The 24,403-nt window shown below is 35.2% G+C and overlaps 1 protein-coding gene across 2 annotated transcripts in view; it reads right to left on the reverse strand.

Moving 5' to 3' along the window:
• Positions 1–24,403, reverse strand: part of DPYD (dihydropyrimidine dehydrogenase) — an 814,043-nt gene that overhangs the window by 435,740 nt on the left and 353,900 nt on the right. For both annotated transcript variants that reach the window (XM_079926015.1, XM_079926014.1), the window contains exon 11: positions 13,382–13,592. In XM_079926015.1, the coding sequence (XP_079782141.1) occupies positions 13,382–13,592 (211 nt within the window). The remainder of the gene's footprint in view (positions 1–13,381; positions 13,593–24,403) is intronic.

The raw sequence follows: 24,403 nt of genomic DNA on the forward strand, positions 1-24,403 counted from the left end.
GAGGCATTTGGAGATAAAACACCTAGACCTTAGTAGAGGGCCCTACACCTTGGGATTAGATATAGTCATATGATGGACGAAATTCTAGAGAAAGAACACAAACCTGGGTAAAACTAGAATGAACCATTTATTTTTTAAAGTGGCAGCAATCACAACCTGAACTAAAGCCAGAAGAGGAATCATCAGAGTTTCATGAGATTCAAGATGTTTCTGAGCCATACAGCCAAGAAGTGATCATTTCAAGAAATGTCAGATACAAGAGAAATGTAAGGTAGGTAACCAGATTTGGGGATCTGGAGTTCAATGAGCAGTAAAAAGATGATATGTGCAGGTAAATGATGAAGGCAAAAGGCAGAATAAAAGGGGTTAAGGAGAAAGGATCTGGCACAGACAGCAAGGCGGTGCATACAGGATGTTCTTCTGGGACTTTAGTAATGATTGCACAGGAAAAAAATACGGCACTAGCTTGCATTGGTTCATTCAATTAGCAAATATTGTCTGCTGTGTACTAAATCCAGCTGTAGGCACTGTAGTAAACCACAGATAAGGGAACTGTCCTTGTGGGATGTACATTTCAGTTGGCAGAAGATAAAAAATAAAAGGTGAACAAGTAAGTGAACTATATGATAGTGAAAATGGCTATGAAGAGAGATATATCAAGGAGAGTGTTATGAGGTGAGGGGGCTGAGAAATGGAAGATCATGGTGGGGATGGAGGGGCACAGAGGGCTCTTTGATGAGATGACATCTGAGCTAAAACAAAGGATAAGAATGAGCCAGCATGTGAAGACCTTGAGGCAGATCATTCCAGGCAGAGGGAACTGTTACAGAGGAGTTAGAATGAGCTGAAGTTGATGCACTTGAAGAGTAGAAGGGAGGCTTTAAGTGCGTGGAAGAAAGCAAGCAAGAGAAGAGGGGAGGGGGCCTAGAGATAGGCAGAGGCCTGATCAAGGAGGGCTTCATAAGCTGTGGGAAGAATTTTATTCTAAATAAAGTAGGAAACCACTGGAGGGTTTGGAACAGGGGAATGAAATGATGTAATTCTTCTTTATAAAGCTGATTCTGGTAGGATTATAAGGAAGCAAGAGTAAATGCAGGGTGACCAGTGAGGAAGCTACTATTTTCAATGCAAGTGAAAGTATCAAGCATCTGACCATTCTCTCAACAGAAGGAGGACTTGCTGGTCTTCATGTGATATTTTATATAAACATTGCTTTCATAAGCTTTTGTCTTTACTGTGAATTTTCTGTAGCAGTATTTAGAATAAAGCAATCATTTCATTCTATTCATCCCAACATTTATCCATCTCTTCATTCAGCCATTTAGCCATTCATTCAGTGAACCCTTGAGACTGTGCTGGGTACTTTGGGTTAAAATATGAATAAATTACCCTGCAGTCCTACTGTCAACATAATTTAGAGTATATAAGGTGTATAGGTTGAAATAGGAGAAGAGAAGGAGTCAAAAAGGAGACAAAAAATTAATTATATGTTTCCCTCTATGTGTGAGGGGAACATATTTTATTGACATGGCCCTTTAGATTTCAGGTACCCACCAACTTTAGAAGAAAATTCAGATACTTTAGCCTAACACTAAAACATTTTGTGAATTAGCAATGATACATTTCTCCACCTTTACTATTTCTTGTTGTGTGCACTATGATCTAGCCAAAGGAATTACCCCTTGTATGTATCTAGCCTGTTCACTGTGATGAAATGTGCTTTCCCGTCTCTAGTCTCGTAATTCCTGTCCAGTCTTCATCTCTATTACCAATCCCACTGCCTCCATACACACTTCTTTGATGCTTACAACTGGAAGTCATCTCTCCACCCTGTGTGTTATGCTAGCAGTTTATCTATTTCTCCTTGAGTCTACCTAATGGCATTTTGCATTTTTCCCTCTCTATTAGACTGCAAGCTCCTGTAGACAGGGACAATGTATTTTGTGTGTGTGTGTGAACCCAGGAGAACCTAACCCAGAATCTTGTAAACTCAATAAATATAGAATGAAAGAATGGGAAATAAGGTCCCAGAAGTATGTAGGAGGGCAGATTAGAAGGGTGTTAAAATTAAATTGAAGCATTTTGTTTCAATCCCACCGTCAGGGGAGAATAATTTTAGATTCTAAACTATGAGAGTAATACAATGATACTGGTGATGTGGCAGCTCATTTGGCTGCAGTGTGCAAATACAGGGAAAACACTGGGCCATGTTAAACAAAGTGAATTGTCAATACGCTTTTCAGAGGTCTTGGAAAATCATTGGATGTTCACTGAACATAATATGCTTGACACTCTTTCATGCACTTGTACGGAAAAAATTGTTGTGTAAATGAAAGTCCTTTGAAAACATTTGAAAAGCTTCATAATTACAAAATATTATAAGAATGGCTAGCATGGAAAAAAGGTTGGCACTGGATAGCATTAGAACATATAAAGCTTAGGTGAGACCTCTGAATGTATGTTCAAGTAAGTGCTGGCTTTCTCCTCCAGCAATGCCAGCACGTTCGGGACACCTAATAAATTACATGTGAATATTACATTTGAATTGGGTAGCTTCCATACTGGGGTGCTATCTATTAAATATGATCCAATGTAATTTTCTAACTGATGAAATTACAACTTACATGTATGTAGGTCAATATCTAATTTAACCAAAGACTATTTTAAATAGGTATACTGTTATTTTTATTTTGTGATTTGAGCCAAGAATACAAATGCAAAGTAATTAACAAAACTATTCTGTAATACCAAATACATATTACTAAGAACATGATGAATCTACATCATTACTAAATTTATAATTTCACTAAATTTTACATCTTGATTTTATATCTCACAGCAGCAGCTTACTGTAGTTTAACACTTCACAAGAATCTTTGGTTTCAGAATAAACCATAAGCTAACTAGTATTTAAAAGACAAATATAATAGGTCCTATGGTAAACAAAGCTCTGGACATGTATTACACTCACTCTATGTTGAATAACATTTTCCTACGTTTTAAGATTTCTGTTCTCTGAAACAATTATGTTATTTTGTCCATTTTCTACCTTCTTTCCCCAGCAAAACTTGTTACATGCCACTGCTCTACTTCTTGTATGTAATCTTTGATTTGATGGAAAAGTACTGATTTATCCACTGTCTCCCTGTGAGAATGCATATGATATCAACCACTAGTGAAACCTGGAAAACAAAGATAAGGGAAGGCTCTGAACAGAGCTATTCACTGGGGAAACAAACCTATTCCTATGCAGTTATTAGAGGGAAGTAAAATAATTACAGAAATATCATGTTGTGCTTCAAACGGATGTCTAAGGCAGTTGTAAGTGATGTGATGTTGAGTCCAAGTCACTTTCAACACTGTTATCAGTTTCACCTCCCTCCTCATCACCTTCACCCCTTTAAAATAATTCCAAAGAAAAACTGTGCAAAGATTCCATTATTTTGGATGGTTACTCTGCAGAAATGCCAGTACTTGCTTTAAATCCTACCACTTTATCCTCACTCTGCACAGTGTATTCTGTAATAGAAAGACAATAAATCTTTCAGCCAGAAAAAAATTTGATAATTAGGACAATTTTTAAGAAAATATGTACAGTTTTACTATTGGTTTCCTGAGAATGCTTCTTGCCTAAAATACAGTTAAAAGCCAGACAATGTACAGGGAGGACTAAAAAAGGATTCATTCTCATCACTGGGCCAACGATACAAAGGATATATCACCTTTTATTACTCAGGCATTATGAAATGAAACGGTAGCATCAGGAACCAACTGCATTAGTGAAAGGGGGAAGGTACAGAACCATGGATTAAAACTGTCTTGATGCCATGTCCTCCAAAGATATTTACCACCTAAAAAGCAGCAATAACAAAAGCTGATTGTTTTCCTCTTCATAATATGGTAGGTGAGATCCTTCTGGATTTCCAAATACCACGTGTCCTCTTTCATCATACTTTTAAGAAGTTGTTATCTAAAGTACAAGTTATACCAGCTTTTATTCATTAATTCAATCAATGAATAACCACTGTTCTGGGCACTAGGTTATGACAGTGAAAAGACAGACAAATGATAGATAATGATTCTTAATGTCTCTTTTCAATCAGAATGTTCTTAGTTCTAGTCCTATTTCCAGTTGTTGAATGGATTAGCAAATCCAAATGACACACATCACCATTTCCCTCAGATCTGTTCTGTCTGCTGCATTTGTGAGTTCTGTAGGCATTATGGACATCTGATCAGATTCCCATGCCAGATACTCCATATTCCACCCCTTTATCAGATGACCAAACCCTGACTGCCTACGTAAAAAATATGTCTGGATTCTGAATGTTCTTCTGCAGTTCTATGTCCTTTAATTTAATCTGGGCCTTAATTAGTAGCCACGCAAACTGACAACAAGTCTTTTAACTGGTTTGATCGATACTATTCTGTCTTAATCCCAGGCCACCTTGGAGCAACATGCTTATTCCACACTCCTGATGCTTCCTTCCATGTGGGGAAACAATTATTGGTATAACACTCGCGGTGTCTCTCTGTATCTTACCTCTCTTAGAAAAGCTGAATTCAGTAATTATAATTAGTGGATCTGGAAGAAGAAATTAGGCATGCATGACACACCCTTGTCAAGCTTATAGCTTGGTAGCTCCCCAGTTGAGCACAGGTTGTCTCCCTCCCTGAACACTGGAAATCTTACTGCTGCAGCTTCCCAACAGGGGACCTGCAATTGTTGGATCTTACCTGTGACTGGTGAGTAACTTTGCTTATTTCAGGCATCCAGTACTAGGAAACACACTTGTCTTCTGATATGAACCACCTCAAAGGTGACTTCATGGTTTCTAACTCCCAACTATCTGAAGAATATTACAAATGCTGCAAACCCAAGCAGAGAGATGGAAGATCCATCACCTACCAGAGTTACCTCATTAACATAAAGGTCTCTCCCATATTTAAACCCCCTCATTTTCACCTGGGTGTCTATAGGATAAAATTCAAAACTCCTGGCTTAGCATATAAGTCTCTTAACTCCACAAAAATTTGTAGCCAAATTTCCTGCCATCTTGCCCCTACCCACTTCCCACCTTATCTTACCATACGGCATCTGCCCCAGCTAAACAGACTTTCTCACTATTGTCTGGTCACCTGAGGCCATTCATCAGCTTGTACTTTGTGTATGAATATTCCCTCTAACAAAGAAACTCCTACTCAAGCCCTAAAACCCAGTCCAAATATCATCTCAAATTAGCACATTATGCTACAATTTATGTATTTACATGCCTGTTTCTCTCATTAGCCTATGAGTCCCTGGGAGGCAAAGACTCTCTTTTACTCATGCTTGTATTCTTAGTGCCTGGACAGGGCCTATAACATATTTGGATATTATAAAATGTTCATTGCATGAAAAATAATGAGAGAATGAATAGTAAAAATCATAAAATTAAAAGTTCAATTTTAGAAATAAAAATGCAAAATTCAGACCTTCATTTATAAAGATGAGAACATGCATGAAATAAGTAGGCTGATGACAACTTTCTAAAGACATGCTGTTTTTTTTAATATAGCTTTTAAAAATGACTGTAAAATGACTACTTAATCCAACAGTATGGTGTTGAGCAAGTTGCATAATCTCCCCGTGGCTCCCTCCCTTCCACCCCCATTCCACCTGGAAACTCCTACACATCACTCAGCCTTCAATTTACAACCCACTTCCTCTAGGAAGTTTCTCTGAACCTTCAGACTATGTTTTGCGCTTCCCTAGGACTCTAAACTTCTCCCGGCACAATTTATTAAACTGCATTCCTAGAGGCAAAGTTTGCATACACCTTTTCCACACTTTATCCCCAGAATACAGCCCAGGGCCTGGAATAGCAGGCCATCAGAAGTCATTAGCTAAACAAATAAAGCTGTGAAATTAGGAGTCTAGAATACATTATCTCTTAAATCCCTTCCAGCACGTTTGGAAATGTATGTAAGGAAAACTTCTACGCAAGTTACTGTATTGTAACATATCCATAAGTTACATTGGACTGACAAACTTTATTTTTCAGTTCTTTCTCATCCATTCTTAGTTGTATTAATCATTAGTGAGGTCCTGCCTCTAACATTTGTGCCATTAATTAAAAAGTTCTCTGATCTATCAATAAAGTGCAGTATTCCTTAACCTGTTCTTTGAAACTATATTGTAAACATTTCTGTTTATAAAAATGCATGCAACAGGGATAATCTAACCAATTATGACACATTTTCAACTTGGTACTCCACTCCTTCCCCTTCCTCTTTATTTTTGGTAAGGCAGAAGAGGAATGATGAAAGCTGAAGGCCACAAAGAGTGGACAATTGTTCAAAGAAAAGTTTGCTGAATCTCTAAGTGCCATGAATGGCTTCTGAAGGACATACTTTATTGTTTGAAAAATGAAACATATTGGTTAAAATAAAAAGGGGTTATTAAAATGCCTCAGTGTTCCCACTTCCATTAGAGAAGTAGCATATAAGTAACATTTTAATAAGGAAAGAAACAAATCAAACATACTGATGCCATGTCTTTTCAAGCACAGGTAACTATTATTATTGGGCACTTGACTCATCTAGTGCTCAGTTTAAAACATCTTTTCTAGGTTTTTCCCAACACCTAAAATAATTGAGGAAAAAATGGGCCCATTTGAAAAATTCCTAAATATCTGCACTGTCACAGTCTCATGCACACCATTTCTTGCCTACATAGCAATTTCTAGCTCTGGCTTAGGCTAGAACAAGGCAAACTAACCCATGGCCTGCATCTTTTCTCAGGGTAGGAAGCAAGTGAATCAAACTACACTTGAAGCTAGTACTGGCAGAACATTTTATTTACCCCATGAGGTTTTGAAATAATTTTCTGAGGGAACTGGTAAGCAATTTTAAAGCCTCTCCACCATCGTCCCCCTCCCCCCCAAAAAACATCTCACTCCCTTATGGAACTAATTGCAACTAATGCTATGAAGGAAGTTGCTTTCTGAGGGTTTCCTTAAATCTTCAGAAAGAACGGGGCTTCATGTTTCCTTGTCTCTAGTAAGATAAGCAGGAAGAAAATGTAGGCACTGGGTGAAGTGTATAAACTCCTTTCCTAAAAGAAAAGCCATGCATCCCCTGCTATGCCCAGAGAATTCAGTCACCTTGTGATTTGCTCTCCTGAGCAGTACTGTGCAGCACTATCCTGAGTCAGTTTTACACATCATTCATCCTATCTTTCCTTCCAAAAAACAAAGGTTTTTAATCTTAGTTATCTCATACCATAATTTTCAAATGCTTAAGAGCTCAAGCTTAGTATCCTCTAAAGTGCTTCTCTTTCCATTTTAAGATAAAAGTGAGCAAACAAACCAAGAATTTGGCCCAGTTTTACCATGTTTAAGAGGAAAAAACAAAGATATTAAAAATATCCTCTGCTCTTTATATACATGATTTATGAAAACACAAAATGGAGTTTTCTAACTACTAACAATTAGTTGAAAGAAAATTCCTCTCAATGGTATGAAAATCATCAGAATTGATAATAACACATTTTTAAAACATATGATACAGTTACAAGCTGTGTAATCTTTTTTCTGTAAATAAAAATAACCAAATGTAGGAAACATCTTCTCATTTAAAAAATCATAAATTGTAAGAGCATCTGCTTCACTTATTTTACAAAGACATGTGGACGAAGCCTGCAGGTCCCCAAATGAAGTCCTAATTTTCAAATGCTTTTATTCCTAGACAACATTCATAATGTCATAAGGGTATAATATAACTCAATTTAATTATTAAAATATGATTTTGTTACACAAGCGTAATATCCAAAATGTTAAGAGATGCTCACTATGTGCTAGACATATATCTAAGTGCTTTACATATATTATTAATTTATTTATTCTTAAAATAACCCTAGAAGGTAGATGCTATAATCTTCCCTCTTAAAAGATCGAGACCACAAGACCACAAAGTATGAAGAGACTAAGGGAGCCAGATTTCCAGAGGGGCAGCCTGGCTCCAGAGCCCCTGCTCTAAGCTGCTCTACCAGAGGAACTCTAATTAGTGTCCTATTTATTGGATTATAAAGAGTGCAACAATTTATGCCAAAACAGGGGAAAACATCAATAGCAATAGAAAAACAGAACTACTTGTCTAACATTTGTGCTTTCTAAGAAAAGTAAACCAAACTGACCCCACAGCAGGAAAAAATAACAACTAGGTGTAATAAAATTAATATCTTAACATGAATCAAGTCAAGTCAAATGCACAAATGTATATTGTGCATCTATTATGGGTACAATAATATGTTGGCCACTATTGGGACTACAACTTACTATAAAGGTACAGTCTATGCCTTTTTGGGGTTTACCATCTAATTGGAAGATAAATTATAATAGGTTCTGGAAGATGAAAACACATAGCTCTTTTCACAGCGTACACTTCAAAAGAACGAGAGGTCAGTTGTCTGAAAGCATAGTCAAAGACACATAAAACTGTGTCAACTAGGAATGTGAGGACAAGGCGACTGTTATCACCTCCACTGGAAAAATGAAACTATGAGTTCAGTGAAAATGGTAACGCATTCTCCTTATCAATTCCAAACCAACAATGAAGATATGCACGCTTTCACAACTGGCAGTTTGGTTCAAAGCAGAAAGAGAAGGGAATAAAATAAGGAAAAATTCTCTCAAACTTGACATTGTCCAAACAAACAAAAAGAGGGAAAAGTCAATTCCATAAACACTGACATTGGTGTTTAATAGAAGAGGAGACTTCCTATATTATGAAATACATACTTTTAAAATAAATAAATAAATGTGTTAAAATTTCCAGTGAAGGGCAACATTTGTGGAGTAGAAATGCCAGTTAAAGGTAGCTTGTGCTTAATTTACTGACAGCCTTTAAAATCAGTCTTCAATACTAAAATCCAAATTTGAGGTGATTTGGAATCTTACATAGTTAGAGAAAATGGATGAGAATTTTGAAAATGTGGAACCACTCTCAGTTTTTCATAGGAAAGATATTAAATAAGACTAAGACTTTATCATACCAATCAAATTAGAAATTGGACACCACACTGCCTTTAGAATTTGGACAGTAGTTAATGAAGGATTCAATTAAATTGTGCCCATAATAAGCACACATATATTCCATGCACAGGGATGTGGAATACAGAGTCTTCTGTTCTTATTTCCCACTTACTACTACAATCCCAAAAAAAGAGAAATAAAATAGAATTAAATAAAATAATGATGATTACTTATAATTGTTACAAGCCTTAGGAACAATGAAATAATTAGCAACTGTAATCCAAGGATATTATACAAATTTGTTTTATAAATTTGACGTACTTATCTTTTCTTTAAGCTATGAGGCACTAACTATTTTTCTGACAGGAAATATTTATTACAGATATATTGGGTGCTTAATACTAAATAAAGTTATTTTATATTCTCCTTTGCGAAACACACAAATTAATGGACTTGCAAAAGTGATGCCGTATATCAGAAAAAAGTGAGATTAAAAATTTAATTTTCTGCAAATTCCCAACTTAGTTTACCTTTACAAATACCTATTATTGATATAATTGAGACACTACAATTTCATTTCACTACTATTTTCATTTAAAATATTATTGTAATCAGACAATGCTGAGAGTATAAATTATCACTGTACTTTATATGTACTCTGTCAAGTTTATTTCATTCCTTGAATTCTTCAGCATATATTTACATAATGCATTCACCAAGGACTTTCTAAATTAACCGCTTTGGAATCCACCCTGTATTAGATACTGGGAGGAACACTTCAAGAGGGAACAGTGGAACGTAAAGTCAGGCACGTAGTATACATAAAATCATTTCCTGAAGTTCTCAAGTACTAAGGCGTAGGCGCTTCATCCTATTGTGTAGGGTAAAATTGTTGAATTTAATAAAAAGTAAAACTGGAATTAGATATCTGAATCTGGAACACCACTTTTGGACTTTAGTGATAGGAGAACTATGGTGTGATAGCGAACTTGAGAAGAAATCTGCCTTAAGGAAACCTGATGAGGTGATCCTTCCTTACTCTGGGCATATCTCTCTAAATGTATTCTTAACTTGATAAAACAACTATTTGTTTGCAGGTCTGCCTCCAACACCAGTTTGTGAGGTTTTTAAGTATAAGGAAAGCATCATTCATCTTTGTACTCTCCAGAATACAATTTGGTACCTGGCATTCTCTAGAAACTCACTAAATCATTGTTACATGCATGGGCATAAATATATGATGAAATGTCTTCTGAGACACAGAGAGTGGAGAAAGAGACTGCAGAGTCATTTTACACAGAAGTGCAATAGTGTCTACTGTAATCTAGCTATTACTTGGCACACAGAAGTTGTTCATTAAATATTTCTTACAGGAATTAATGCATGTGTGAATAGATGAATGAATGAATGAATCAGGTCAGTAAAGGAATAAATATATTAAGAAGAGAAATGGGCAAAGTCTGAACTTTGGAAAGCTAGAGGAAGAAAAGCAGTCAGTGACAGTAGGAAAGGAATAGTTAAAAGAAAAAGCAAGAAAATGGAGTGTTGGACTTCCCTGGTGGCACAGTGGTTAAGAATCCGCCTGCCAATGCAGGGGACACGGGTTCGAGCCCTGTTCCGCGAAGATCCCACATGCCATGGAGCAACTAAGTCTGCGAGCCACAACCACCGAGCCCATGTGCTGCAACTACTGAAGCTCGTGCGCCTAGAGCCCATGCTCCGCAACAAGAGAAGCCACTGCAATGAGAAGCCCGAGCACCGCAAGGAAGAGTAGCCCCCACTCACCGCAACTAGAGAAAGCCCATTTGCAGCAACAAAGAACCAACACAGCCAAAAATAAATAAATAAAATACATAATCTTTTTTTAAAAAAAGAAAATGGAGTGTCATAAACAATAATAATGTGTTACAGTTTCATTTCCAAAGCACTTTCCCATTATATTTTAATTCTGACAACAGTCCTGAGAGGTAGGAAGAGTATATATTATTATCATTGTTTTTTTATAGAGGAAGAAAGCTGAGGCTCAGAAAGGTTAAGTGACTCGGAAGAGAGTTTTTCAAACAGAAAGAAATATTTAACACTGTCAAATGCAGAAAATAGAATATGGACTGAAAAGATGTCACTGAGTTTGGCATGAAGTTCACTGGAGCCTGTGCAAAGTGAGGTTGGGAAGGACAGAAGAAGAAGGGTAGAAAAGCAGGTTGATGTTTAAGGAAAGAGATTATAAGTAAATATATTAAAATATATCATACCACATATGTAATAATCACAAAGGTACCACACATAAATCACATCACACGGGTATCAAGAAGGGATAAAATTCAGGGTAGAAGAGGGAGACATGAATATCTTCTCTTCTTAGCCAAATAGACAAATTGCTTCCTATAAACTGATTTTCACTATACCTGATACATGTGCACATGAAAGTTTTCTTTGAAATTATTATTTTAAGATTTTAAATACCATTTAGACAAGATCTTCTTGATCAACTTCTAACAAATAATGATTCTCTCTACTATTTTTTAAATGCTTTCCATTCAAAAAACAATATTGAATATATTTAGAAAGCAGTAGAGGCATGAATGCTATTTAATATTCCAACTCTTCCAGCTCCCCTCTAACTTGAAAGTAGCTCTTATTAATGTCAGTATTGAAGGGCCCTCGTAAAGCAAGTAATTCTAGTTGAGGAAAATTTCCCAAGCAGTTTGCTTTTCAAGTCAGCAGGAGGGGGGAAGAAAGGAAAGTGAAGAACCATTTTTCCTTGATTTCTCTAATGTATAAGGGGTAACACATGTAGAGCACTGGAAGAAACAAACACAAGTAAATTTTGGAATAAAATACACAAATAAATTCTTAAATGACTTCGTCAAATAAGCACAAATAAATCAAATTCTCTTTTCTTCTACTTCATATTTTAAATACTAAGTTAAATCTTTCGCACACACAGGAACATAAGCTTTGGAAAGCTGTTTTCTATGATTTTCTAAGTCATATCTACTTTAAGTTTGCTTAGAAAAAGATATATTTTTCTTAATATTAGAGTTGTCAGTTGTGGAACATAAATTTAGATGGTAAAATAAATTATTTTTGATAGGCAAATAATCAACAGAATTGCAAGTTAAATATGATTCAACTTTTTACTCAATTTTTGGTCATATGCAGAGCAGTAAGAACAGTATGATTTTTTTAGATAATAGAATACAATTTATACGTTGTTCTTTTTTTCCTTGCTGAACTCATCAACAAATAGCAAACCACACTGTGACTATGTCTACATATCACATAAACGTCTAGATGAAAAGTGGCAAATTCAGGCCATCATCCAGCTATTCAAAAACATTTATCTTGATGACATTAAACATCTGGATGTTTCCAAATACCAAGATGTTTGATGTCCTGCAGATAAAATATCTTGATGAGTGGTTAAAATTTTCACTTATCTGTTGCAGAAATATGCACGTTTCCAAGTATATATCTCTTCTATTTCAGACACAAAATGTAATTTTAGCATAGATATAGTAGAAAGTTATAGGAATTGTCAGGTTTAGATTTTTTCTTTTTTTGGTTACTGTTTTTCTTAATGAATCTCTGACAGAGAGAAACTTTCTTTTATTTTCCTTTTAGTTAATAAAATAGTTAATTGTCATTTTGACAGCGTGTAGTAAAAGGTAAAAGATTTGCAAAATGAAGGCGTGGGGAGGTACCTAAGCTTTATATACAATGGTCCACAGAAACACTGTGTGTGGGGAAAACTTAACACAAAATAGTCTTAGTTGGTTGACTTATTATTCATTTGGAATGCTATATAAAACATTTCCTTTTCTCATTGTCTTTTTTTTAAGCATTTTGTTCTTTCTTAGCATGTCCATTTATGCCATTTAAATGAAATGACAGGAGTTCAAACTTCCTAATTTGATCATTTTGATGTCTCTAGTGATGATTTGGCATGAAGATAGTAGTCAACATGAATTCTATTTTTGACTATTCATTAGATCCTAATTTGCTTGAATCACTGAAGATTGGCTCTTACAACTTATCTGTCACATTTTCTTACTCTAGGTCTAATTGAAGAAAAAGCTATTCTTATAGAGGAAACAAGGCAAAAATTATTACAAAGTAGAACATGTATTTTGATTATAAGCTTAAAAGAAAGGTTAATGTTCTTTTCAATTCCCACTACCTTAAAAATAATTCTCTGTAAACATTAAATACCATTTCTACATCTTATAAATCAAGATTTCTTGCATTCCATACTAGAAGAAGGAAATGAATGTTCAAGTGAAAAACAATTCCCTGAAAGCTGGAAACCATTATGGCAGTAAAATAACAGACAATTCATAACACATTTCAGCTCCCGAACACTCTACCTTTAGGATCACTCAGAACTGAGCCAAAGGCACTGATGACCACATCGGCTTTCAGATGGACTATCTGATCTTCATCTTCATTCCAGTTTCCGGTTTCATCTTGCTCTGTCCGAACAAACTGCACAGCAACAATTCTCCCGCCTTTTACGATAACCTTCCGTGGGGACAGGAAAGGCAAAAATTCACATTTTTCTTCCTTCGCAAGCTCCATCTAAAATGAAACAGAATAGAGAAAAACTCGAAAATGTTTCTTCTTTATTTAATATTTGATTTTTAATTCAATTATACATGCTAAAGCTTATAATGTTTAAATAAACATGAAGTTTTTTCTTTCACCAAAGCTGAGGTTCAGTTATCAGCTATTCACGTTTTATAAATCACTGACTCAGGAGAGTCTTAGACTGAAGTTGTCATGTGGAATTTTATAGATCATGGCATGACAAGATGCTTCTCAAGTTTTAGGTTGTGCATGCCCTACGGTTGGTGATGTGTGACGTTTCTCACTATAGTAGCCTGGTCTCCTTATGCTTTCATTTCTGTAGGTTAAGTTCTCTTTTTAATTCTGCATTATATGAAAATAAATTCTTATTATTATTACCAGACTGTATATACCTAAGCTGGAAAAAAGTCAATAAAGTGGGTGAGCCAGTCTCTGGAAGTAAGTGATTAGAATGGTAGGTAGGAAAATAGATTAGAGGAATTCTGTAGAACCAAGAAATAAATAAGATTTATTTTTACTTTTTGTGTAAAAATATACACGAAAATTTCAGGAAACAAGCATGCTCCTCTTGACAAATTCCCAGTTATTCCACATATCTCACATAATTTATTGTGCCATAAAATTAGGCACCCTAGTTTTTGTTTGTTTTCGTGCCCATAAAGGGATTTCTATTAAGACAGAATGTTGATATTTATTTATTCCACTTACTGTTTTGGAGGAAATACAGGCATTTTTTAATGTGATCCTAACCAGTCTGTTGAGTAGTCTTTTCCAAAAGATATAAAAACATCCCACTAAAGAGGTTGAGAGGGTGTTGAGTCTTATTCTTTCCCTACCCCATGGAAGACAGGTAGATTCTCAGTTGACAAGTGAGGCTGAGAAAGTTGTGTGTGTAAGGCTTCAAACCAGGAATTATCTGGGCTACATCAAGATGAAAAAACTGAGACACAGAGTAACTTGCTCAACGTTGTTCTGAAGCCATGGACCCATCTCTCAGCGCTCTATCCGTAACTAGCGGTTCCAAACTTTACAGTGCATCAGAATCACCTTAGAGGGCTTGTTCAAACACTGCATAGGCCCACCCCCAAGGTTCCTAGTTCTATAGGACTGGATGAGTCCTGAAGATGCGCATTTCTAACAAATTCCTAGGTGATGCTTTGCTGCTGGTCCAGAAGTGATATTTTGTGAACTACTGTCATTGTAGATTATAGCTGTCTCTGAACTCAACAGATCTATACCATGTATTCTCCATGAGACTAATATTGCCCATAAGGGAGCAAAATTGATTCTTGGGGAAGAAAAATTCTTAGATAACATAAAGCATAGAGCCATAACTTATAAACAGATATACAGAATATCTAGTATATTAAAATAACAGTGTGGGGGTAATTAGAAAAAAAATCTAAAATGACTCCTTCAAGGGCTGATAATTTTTTTTTTAATTTGAGAAATGCAATATATTACCAAATATTGGCATGAAGCTATTTCAATCTACATCTTACTTAGGATATTTTTTGAATACTGGTTTTAATGGCTTAAAAATTGGACTACCTAAGCCATTATCACACAATATTTTACTTTGCATTATAAAATTAAGAGGTTAGCAATAGCAAAAGTACTACATAAGTGGGTAGTGTGGGTGGTAAGTATACAGAACAGTGGATCTCAAACTGCTCATGGTTTAGAAGGAAAACAGAAGTAAGTGGAACTGAATCAGTTTTGAAACCCACTTCCACTGCTTATTTGGCATAGTTGCTGAATCTCTTTGACCTTCAAGTTCCTTATATATAAAAACAGGATAACAATACCTAACTAATTGGTATGTGGTGTTGTTTAAGGCAATTCAGAAATGTAAAACACCTAAAGCAGAACTTAACATGTAGAAGGTGAAAATAAATGCAATTTATTTGTAGTTGTCTTTTTCTGAATTCACTTTTTCCCCAAATCATTCTTCAATCTATTTAGTATCACTTAGCAATAGGATTAATGACTCCAATAGAAAGGTAGCCCAACAACAAAGGTAAAAAAAGGAAAGCCCCAAGAAACTTGGACTACTCTTTAAATTTCTACAAAATAAAAATGTGCGATGTCTGGAAAGCAAAATATTCCTTAAATACCTCAAATTAAAAAATAAATAAAACATACCATGATATGTTTTCTGTATCTCTTTTGTCCCATTTGCAGAATGCAGTGCCTTATAGCTCAATATAAACCAGTTATTGTGTTTCAAAAATGTCAAGTGATGCTAAATTTTAATGATAATGCCAAACTTGACTGGATAACAATGCCAAATGTTTATGGTTTGAATAAATCAATACACGATGTGTATTTATAATAGTACTCCTCTCTGTGGAGGGCAGAAATAAAACCCTGAACTTGGCTGTACACATATTGAGAGCATGTCTCAGACTGATTTAGGGCCTGTTTTGTCCCATTCTACTCTTCTTAACTATGAATACTTAGACAGTATATATTATTAGATGTAGATAATCTCACATACTTTTTGCCAAATCTGGCATTTAATTTAGAAACAAAAATTGAACACTGCAAACAAATCAAACCTTTTAAGAATTTAAAATAAGGTTACCAAATGATTTATGCTTGAACATGCTTCAGTAGTACTCTTACCATGGCTTTTGACTAAAACCTATATTCTAAAACCTACGTAGAGTTATGAACATGAAGAAACCATATGTTAATGTATCCTTAGCTCATATCATAATTTTCCATATATGCCAGGGTTGATACCAAATATTTAGTATTCATGCCAGCTATCTGACAGTGCACGGAAGTCAGCAGGTATATACATTGGCCCCCAAAAAGACTATTCTAAAATTCTGCTTTTTTTTTTTTTTTTTTGGCGGTACGCGGACCTCTCACTGTTGTGGCCTCTCCCGTTGCGGAGCACAGGGTCCGGACGCGCAGGCTCAGCGGCCATGGGTCACGGGCCCAGCCGCTCCGTGGCATGTGGGATCCTCCCGGACCGGGGCACGAACTCCGTGTTCCCTGCATCGGCAGGAGGACTCTCAACCACTGCGCCACTGGGGAAGCCCTAAAATTCTGCTTTTGAAACTTGCAATGTTATTTACTTTCTCAAACATTTAAGATTAGACTATTGGGCAGCAGACACAAATCACACTCCTTCCTGCTATTTTTCTATTAGGTACCTAGATTTTTCATTTTACATAAAAGAGGGGAAAAAACTTTTAAAGGAAAGATAGAAAGACATGACGAACATATGTAATTATTTGGAAAGTATTGACATTATATTGAAAAAAGAACTGAGATAATAAGATATATCTTAGTCAATAGGGGAATATTAGGAAAATGAGAATTGAAAGTAAGTGAAGCCATATGTTAAGTGAAATATCCTTTGCATTATTTGTGGACAACAGAGGAATTTATTTTCACTGTTTAAGAAATCTGTCTGACAAGACAAAAATAATAATAATAAATACTTACATAGCAGCTATCCTTTAAGTGCTTTATACATAACTCATTTTAATTTTCACACAGGAGATGTGACACCTATATATTAGTTATTTTTTAAGTATTTCTTCAAAGCAAGTTTTTCTCCCTGTTGTGGCTCAAAAAGCCAATAACACCCTGGATATCATCAGGATTTACAGATTTATCAACCGACTTCTGGCACTCTGCTGCTTGCTGGCCTCACAACCAACACTTTGTGGGAAGAAGTATTATTTCCTTCCTACAGAAGAGAAACTGAGGATCAGAGAAACCAAAGGTATATTAAGAGATGGCAAAGCTTAGCTAAAATCCTGATATGGCTAGAACAAAATCCTGTGGTATTCAGTTTTATTCAAAGGCAGAAATTGTGGTATATTTGAAATAATGAGACTTTGTATGGTTCCAGTTGTTGACTCTCAAAACAAGGCGAATTCGAACAGGAAAGGATCTAGCTAAAGGCAAATTAAAGGTAAGGAGTTGGCTGGATAAAGGCTGCCTTCAGTGGGAAGAGGAAATCCAAGCTTCCTAGTCTAAGTAAGTTTAGAGGTACTATATAATCATGAAATACAGGAACCAAGTGATGGATTTATGAACCCAATATTGTAAATTAGTTAATGGAGACTCCTTGAATCCAGAGGAAGGATAAGTTTAGAACAAAGAAGTACTACTTCATAAAGCAAATAGTAGAAACATAAAACATATCATCTCAAGATATAAAGGTGGAAAATTAAAATAGAATTTAAATACATTTATTTGTTAGACAGTAAACTTCAAAAAAAACCTCTTTAAGTACAGAAAGAATATCTTACTAACTTTCTATCCCCAGTGTCCAGGAGTGACATTCAAATATTTAACAAATGATGAGTACAAACAAATGAACATTCAGACAGATGCCTGGCAAATCAGGATATACTCCAGCTGATATGCCACATGGAAGGTTATCAAGTGAATTTCAGCCGTATCAGTATCTATCAAAATAACTGGCACACAGTAGACACTGAATAACATTTTGTTTACCAAAATGAATGACTAATATGAAAACCCAAAGGACATTCAAGCTAACAAAAGGAAAACCAATTAGTAGTATGTGGTGTCAACAGTTACTAAACATCCATCCTAAAGCAAGGAACACAGAGCATGCAAAAGACATGCTACCTGACCAGAGCATCCTATGTTGTGAGTTTGAAATCAGAAAGCAAATGGTACTTCTCCTCAGTTGTCAGTTACACTGTCATATGAAAATGATGGACCAAAGTGACCAGTGGTCTAACCTCATGCTGTGGGTCTTAATATTTTATTGTTCAAATTAATCAGCCTTCTGGGCTAATTAGTTCACAGATGTCAATGTTAGTGCCTTTTAATACCTAATGTTTGTTAATGATCATTAATAATCAGCAGCTCAGAGTTTGGTATATGGACACTCCTGTTCATGGCACACATATTTATTTGTTTGATGGAGCCTGTTCTCATGAGGAACAAGTGGTACATCAAGCAAACATACAAATATCTCTTGTCTTTTTCTCCACCAATAATTACTCAAGGGAATAAAAGACAAAAGCATCTATAAGGTTCCATTTTTGAGGTTCAGTAAATCAAATTGTTCCTTTCTTTTCATACTGTATGAGCAAAGTGAAAAAAAAAACACTTCTTAGCTTTGATTTTTACCTCCATATTCAGGGATAATATGTGGTTGATGCAGAGTGAAATAAAAATAGAGTGCTATAACATGCAATAATGATCATCATTTTAATGATTAACTTTATGTAATATGATGATTTGGTCTGATTAATATTACAGGCATCATACTGTGGAAATTATGAAACAACTTAATTTACTATAATTAAAAGCATGATGTCAACTCATTTTTAGATTGCATATAGGCAAAGTAAGCATAGGTTATAAACCATAATTAGCAGAATTCAAAACTAGCATACATTAAACTCTAGTTGCCAAAGTTTGAGAAACAATATGAAGAAACTATATTCTTTGTAAAGATTATCCTCTAATAGCTAGACATTTAACAATTTATCAATTCTGTATGAACATGAGGACCTCAGAGATGGTATTTCAAATCAAAATTGTCTGGCAGTCTGCTTTGGCCAGTGATAATCCTGGACAATATTATCTTTTATTTCATCGCTGTTAAATTTATTCATACTACATAATGAGTCCAATTAATTTATAAATTTACCATATATTTATTAAGTACTTATTATGTACAAAAATGGTGCTAGGTGCTGCCGTTAATAAAATAATCCCTACTTTCAAAAATCTCATAGAGGCAGACAAATCTGCAATTATATTGTGTGATAACATATAAACACCTTCTGTTCTAATGACAGATAAAAGGGCATTTTACACAGCAGTTGTGCAGGTCAAGAAAGGTCAGCCTGGAAAAGATACAGCATAAACTAATCTTGAAGGATGAGTAGGAATTAGTTACTGAGAAATCCTGGTATGGAATAGATTATCTTCCTTTGGTAAGGGAAGATGTAGGATGGTAAGAAAGTTAATCTCAAGAAAGAAAGAAAAGTGACCTGGTTAAATCCCCTTGTAAACATGCTAATGGAAAACAAACTACCAGCATTTGCAAGTGGGAGAGACCTTATCTGCGTAACGCTTTTGGCAAGATATACCTGCTAGTCTAGGATTGCTATGGTAAACAAAACCTGGGAAATATGGATTTATACAGCAAGGTTCTCTCTAAAGAGTCAAATAAACTATGTAACTATCTGAGTATAAACTGGAGATGCTTTATAGTTAAAACAGCTTCTTTTTGTGTAAGTGATGAGCTACAAATGTTACTTAGAGACCCTACGTTATTCTGAACAAAAGCACACCCTGATGCAGCAGGATGGGACCTGGAGAACTGTACTAGCGGTCTTGCACCTCCTCTTGTTTACCCCACACTTCATGTTTACTTATATCCTTGAAATTATTTATAAAGCTCGATACAAGTTATATCTCTAATTCATGTGAGTTTGATTTCACAATCCAATCTTCTGGTTATTTTGGTTACCAAGGAGACGAAGGACGATAAAGAGTCAGTAAACTCTGACAATCCACTCTTGATCTCATCTTTAATTTACTAAATACTTCCTAATGTATTTTGTACTTTTTGGTTTATACAGACTCACAGTCTGTGGTGGAATGCAGAGCAATTTTGATATGCTTACCACTCTCTGGACCTACAAGCTAATTCTTCAATTATTCTTTTCTTGGGCGAAAGAGTTTGCTGAAACCACAAGTTGAGTTTCCTTCTTTTAGTACCTCCTATGGTGTTACAAGCAGTTGGCTTCTTTTAATTTTAAGCTTTTAAAATGGAAGAATCTTGAACAGAAGGAAACATTTCTTCACATGAGAGTTGTACTACACATTTGATATAGTTGCCCCTTAACTATATTGTGTCGTGATTGAGCTGCACAAACCAGAAATGCAATGCCTACATAATTTATAGGCTTAAAATGCCTTTGCACAGGTATCATAAAATACATCTTTTCTAACAAGAAGAGGGTATTTTTAAACATTACTCACTTATGATTGACAACATTTTCTTAAATCTGACTATAGCTCTTCTTGTTCCTCATCTTAGATTTTGCTACAGTCAAGCATTCCTGGCTAATGTTGGAGTATCTCACACAATTACCTTCTGCATAACTTTGGTGCCTTTGCAGTACCTTCTTCCATCTTGAAATGCCTCTTCATATAAATTCTGTACAAATCAGGATCCTCTGTTTTATGCAACTCACTAATCCTCTCTGATTCTACAACTTTTTATTCATTTTTCCATTGGTTTCATACATTGATGGGTTGAATTTCTTTTTTTCCTTTTTTTAAAAAAAATTCTCAGCTATTTTTTAAGAGACTGAAGACCAGGAACAATTAACATTTTTCAATCTACTTTTAATACTAGGTTGATATTGTAATATAATACATTAAAAAAATTAAATTAAAATATAAATAATTAAATAAAAATAACTACTTATTTAAAAGCTATCAGAAGTAATTTTGAGGTATATGTATATACATAAATATAAATTATATACTTTGAACATTTCATATTCATTTAAAGTCTTCCTATAAGGTTTTCAATGTCCCTAAAATATTTTATTCAACGTGCTTCATTGATCTGTTGTCTTGGATCAAGCACTATTCTATACTTTCAGTCAGACCCAAGTTGAATGAGCCAATCCATTTGAAGGAGACTGCACTTTAATTTGTGGGATAAGTATAAAGTAATAACTACCCTATGCGGTAAGTGCTCTAATATAGGAAGCATAAAGAGCTATAAGGTCTCACAGGAGGGAGAGGCTAATTAGAATGGGATTAAGGAAGCCTTCAAAGAGAAAATGACATTTAGAGCAGACCTTGAAGGATGAGCTCACCTCTTAAGAGAAAAAAAATCACTTTAAAAAGAATGACAATTTTTTTTGGTTTTTGCATTAATCCATGCGTGGTTTTCATTTATTTTTATCTTTTAAATTGTGTGCATGTTGAACATGTGTTTAAAAAATTATACAAATTAATTTTTAATATTTTCAATTTATATAAAAGAAAAGAAGATATTGGAAAGCTGAGATGAATATTATTAATGAGAGAGGCGCTTCTAAATTTCACATAAAAGTTAACAGAGTAATAGCAACATAAAGTTTAATAGAGTAATAACAAAATATCATTATTTAATAAGATTTGATAGTGACTTGATACCAGTTTAAAATGTTCACTGTTAATGAATCTGTGTGTATATATATATTTTTCATATATATAGTATATATATGTACATTGGAAAGTTGGTAAAAAAAGGTACATCGTTTTTAGCTCTACAGATATTCCTAAGTCAACACAATGCAGCCACCCCCTTGGGATTTTTGAAAATAATTAAGCATTTAGAATATATAATCTTGAATGGGCACAGGATTTGTTGGCTCCTGGCCTATTTACAGTCCTTTTTTTCCACTCACCATCTGAATTATCACATGTAGTGCAGAATTCTGACAACCACACCTGTCAGCTTCTTTGATACCCATGTCTTGAGTGCAGCAGACTTTACCTCACCAACTGACTGAGGAAACATTAACTGCAACTCGTTTCAAGTGTAATATTTATAGATATTGCTAAAATTTTCAGTACAGAGTTGCTCTCATTCCATGGAGAGATAAAGCCTTCCTGTCCAGATTCCATATCATTCACAGATCTTTCTCTAAATGTTCAAAATACAGAACTTGGGGAAATAGAAGAAACTCTGAGAAGCATAGTTATAACACTTATTTTACAGATGGGCACATCAGACTAGAATATATAACCTAGAACCAAGTACTTCAACTTTTAGTTAATTCCTTTTTGACTGTTCCATTCTACCTCTCATACTACACTGAAATTTCAGGCTTTTCAAAATGTAAACACATACAGATCCTTGGAATGTCATTCCCACATCATCATAAATTATTAAAGGCATACTTAATATCTCAGTACCAAGGGAGTCATTAACTACCATTAATTAACTTTGTGTTCCTGGGGACAATTGTGTGTTTGTGTTTGTTTGCAGGTACCTTCATATCCCCAACCATGCTAACAGGTCTTTGATCACCTTCTGTGGAGAACGTCAACCGAAATGATTTGCAGGTGACAAATATTGAAGAGCTGCTTACTAAGTAAAATTAAATTTGCCAGCTTATAAAGTTTATTTTCTAAAAATAGTCCCACGGTCATATCTCTCATAACTAAAAAACTAGAAAACATTAGCTACTGGTAGGAAAATGCATGTTTAGCTAGCCGTATTTAGATGATGAAAGTATCTACGGATGTAGCTTTAACATGATCATTTGATATTAAAAATATCTGAGGGGAGACCTACGGATCATGCCACATGAATGATCTATTATGGGGCATGCTGTGTGGTACCAGAAGGATTCAATTAAAAGGTACATTTTTTCACACTAAGATGTGTTATTTCAGAGCTGTAGTAACAGTTGAAGAAATTTTTGACTAACAGACCAGGCAATCTGGTTCTGTTATTTTATTATTAAAAATAATAAAGTAGCATTACCAAAATAGTTGACCTTCTGAATAGCTAAAATACATAGAAACAGGCATTATCAAAGTTAAATCAGTTATCATTTTGGCAAATAAACAGGGGGGAAGCCAAGGGGTGCTAGGGAGTAAAATAGAGAGCCCATTTAAAATATAGCAAAATTAAAGACCTGTCATGTTTTGCTGCCATTGGGAAATTGACTATGTGAACAATAGATTCTTGGTATGTTCTCTGTGTGTGGGAATATGCTATTAAAATAATTTTGTATCATATTCTTCTCAGTAATAATTAATAAGAACTACAAAGTCCTTCCCTAACCTTATCCTTTAAATTTATCAACTCAAGAGGGTCTATTGAGTCCTGACCTTCATGCCTCCTTCTAGGGATTCCCAACTGCCTAAAGCATTCTTGCAGTTCTATCTGATCTGTCAACAACTTTTAATACCAGCATTTTTGGGGATTCTGTTATCCTGTGAAATTTAATCTCACCTATTTAAGCTTGCAGAAAGTTCTGGAGGGAATTATTAACAGATTTTCCCTCATCTTCTTAGAGGACAGTGCTGAATGATTGGCTGGTTTCCCTAAGGACCCATGGCTGAGCAGTGCTAGTTTGTCAGTAGCATCCTATTTAGCATGTGTGTGAGGCCACAAGGGAGACTGAAAGACATTTGGAATCAGAATTACATCAATATGCTGATGATGCCTCCATATCTTCATTTCATCAAACCTTATATCCTGTAGCATTAATGCTTTCTTAACTAAGATGGAAAGTGCCCCCAAACAGCACACTGCTTATGGCTCTAATTAGACAGCTGGAAACTACATTGATGATACACTAGAGCAGTGGATCAGCAGCCTCAGCATCACCAGTGAACTTGTTAAAAATGCAAATTCTCAGGCCCATCCCACAGCTACTAAATCAGAAATTGGGACTAGGGCCCAGCAAGTTGTGTTGAACAAGCCCTCCAGGCGATTTTGATGCACACTGAAGTAAGAAAACCACTGCATTAGAGAAATGGGATGCGCTTGTCACTGCAGAATCTATTAGTAGTGCCTCCTAACTTAGTAGATTAAAACATTTCTGGATCTAATTATATGGTTCTTTGTTACTAACCATGTAACAATTCCTTGTTAAGTCTAACTGGCCTATGTAATAATTCATATTTGCCACTAAATGATGGGAAAACTTTATATTGTTCTGTATTTGCCTCCCCCTTCAAAAATCATTTGAGAATTAGACCACAGCTTTGGATATATACATGCTGGCATGCCTGACAGAGAGGCCTTTTACCAACAGACAAAA

Source organism: Stenella coeruleoalba (genome assembly GCF_951394435.1).
Source record: "Stenella coeruleoalba genome assembly, chromosome: 1".
In the NCBI taxonomy this organism is placed as follows: domain Eukaryota; kingdom Metazoa; phylum Chordata; class Mammalia; order Artiodactyla; family Delphinidae; genus Stenella; species Stenella coeruleoalba.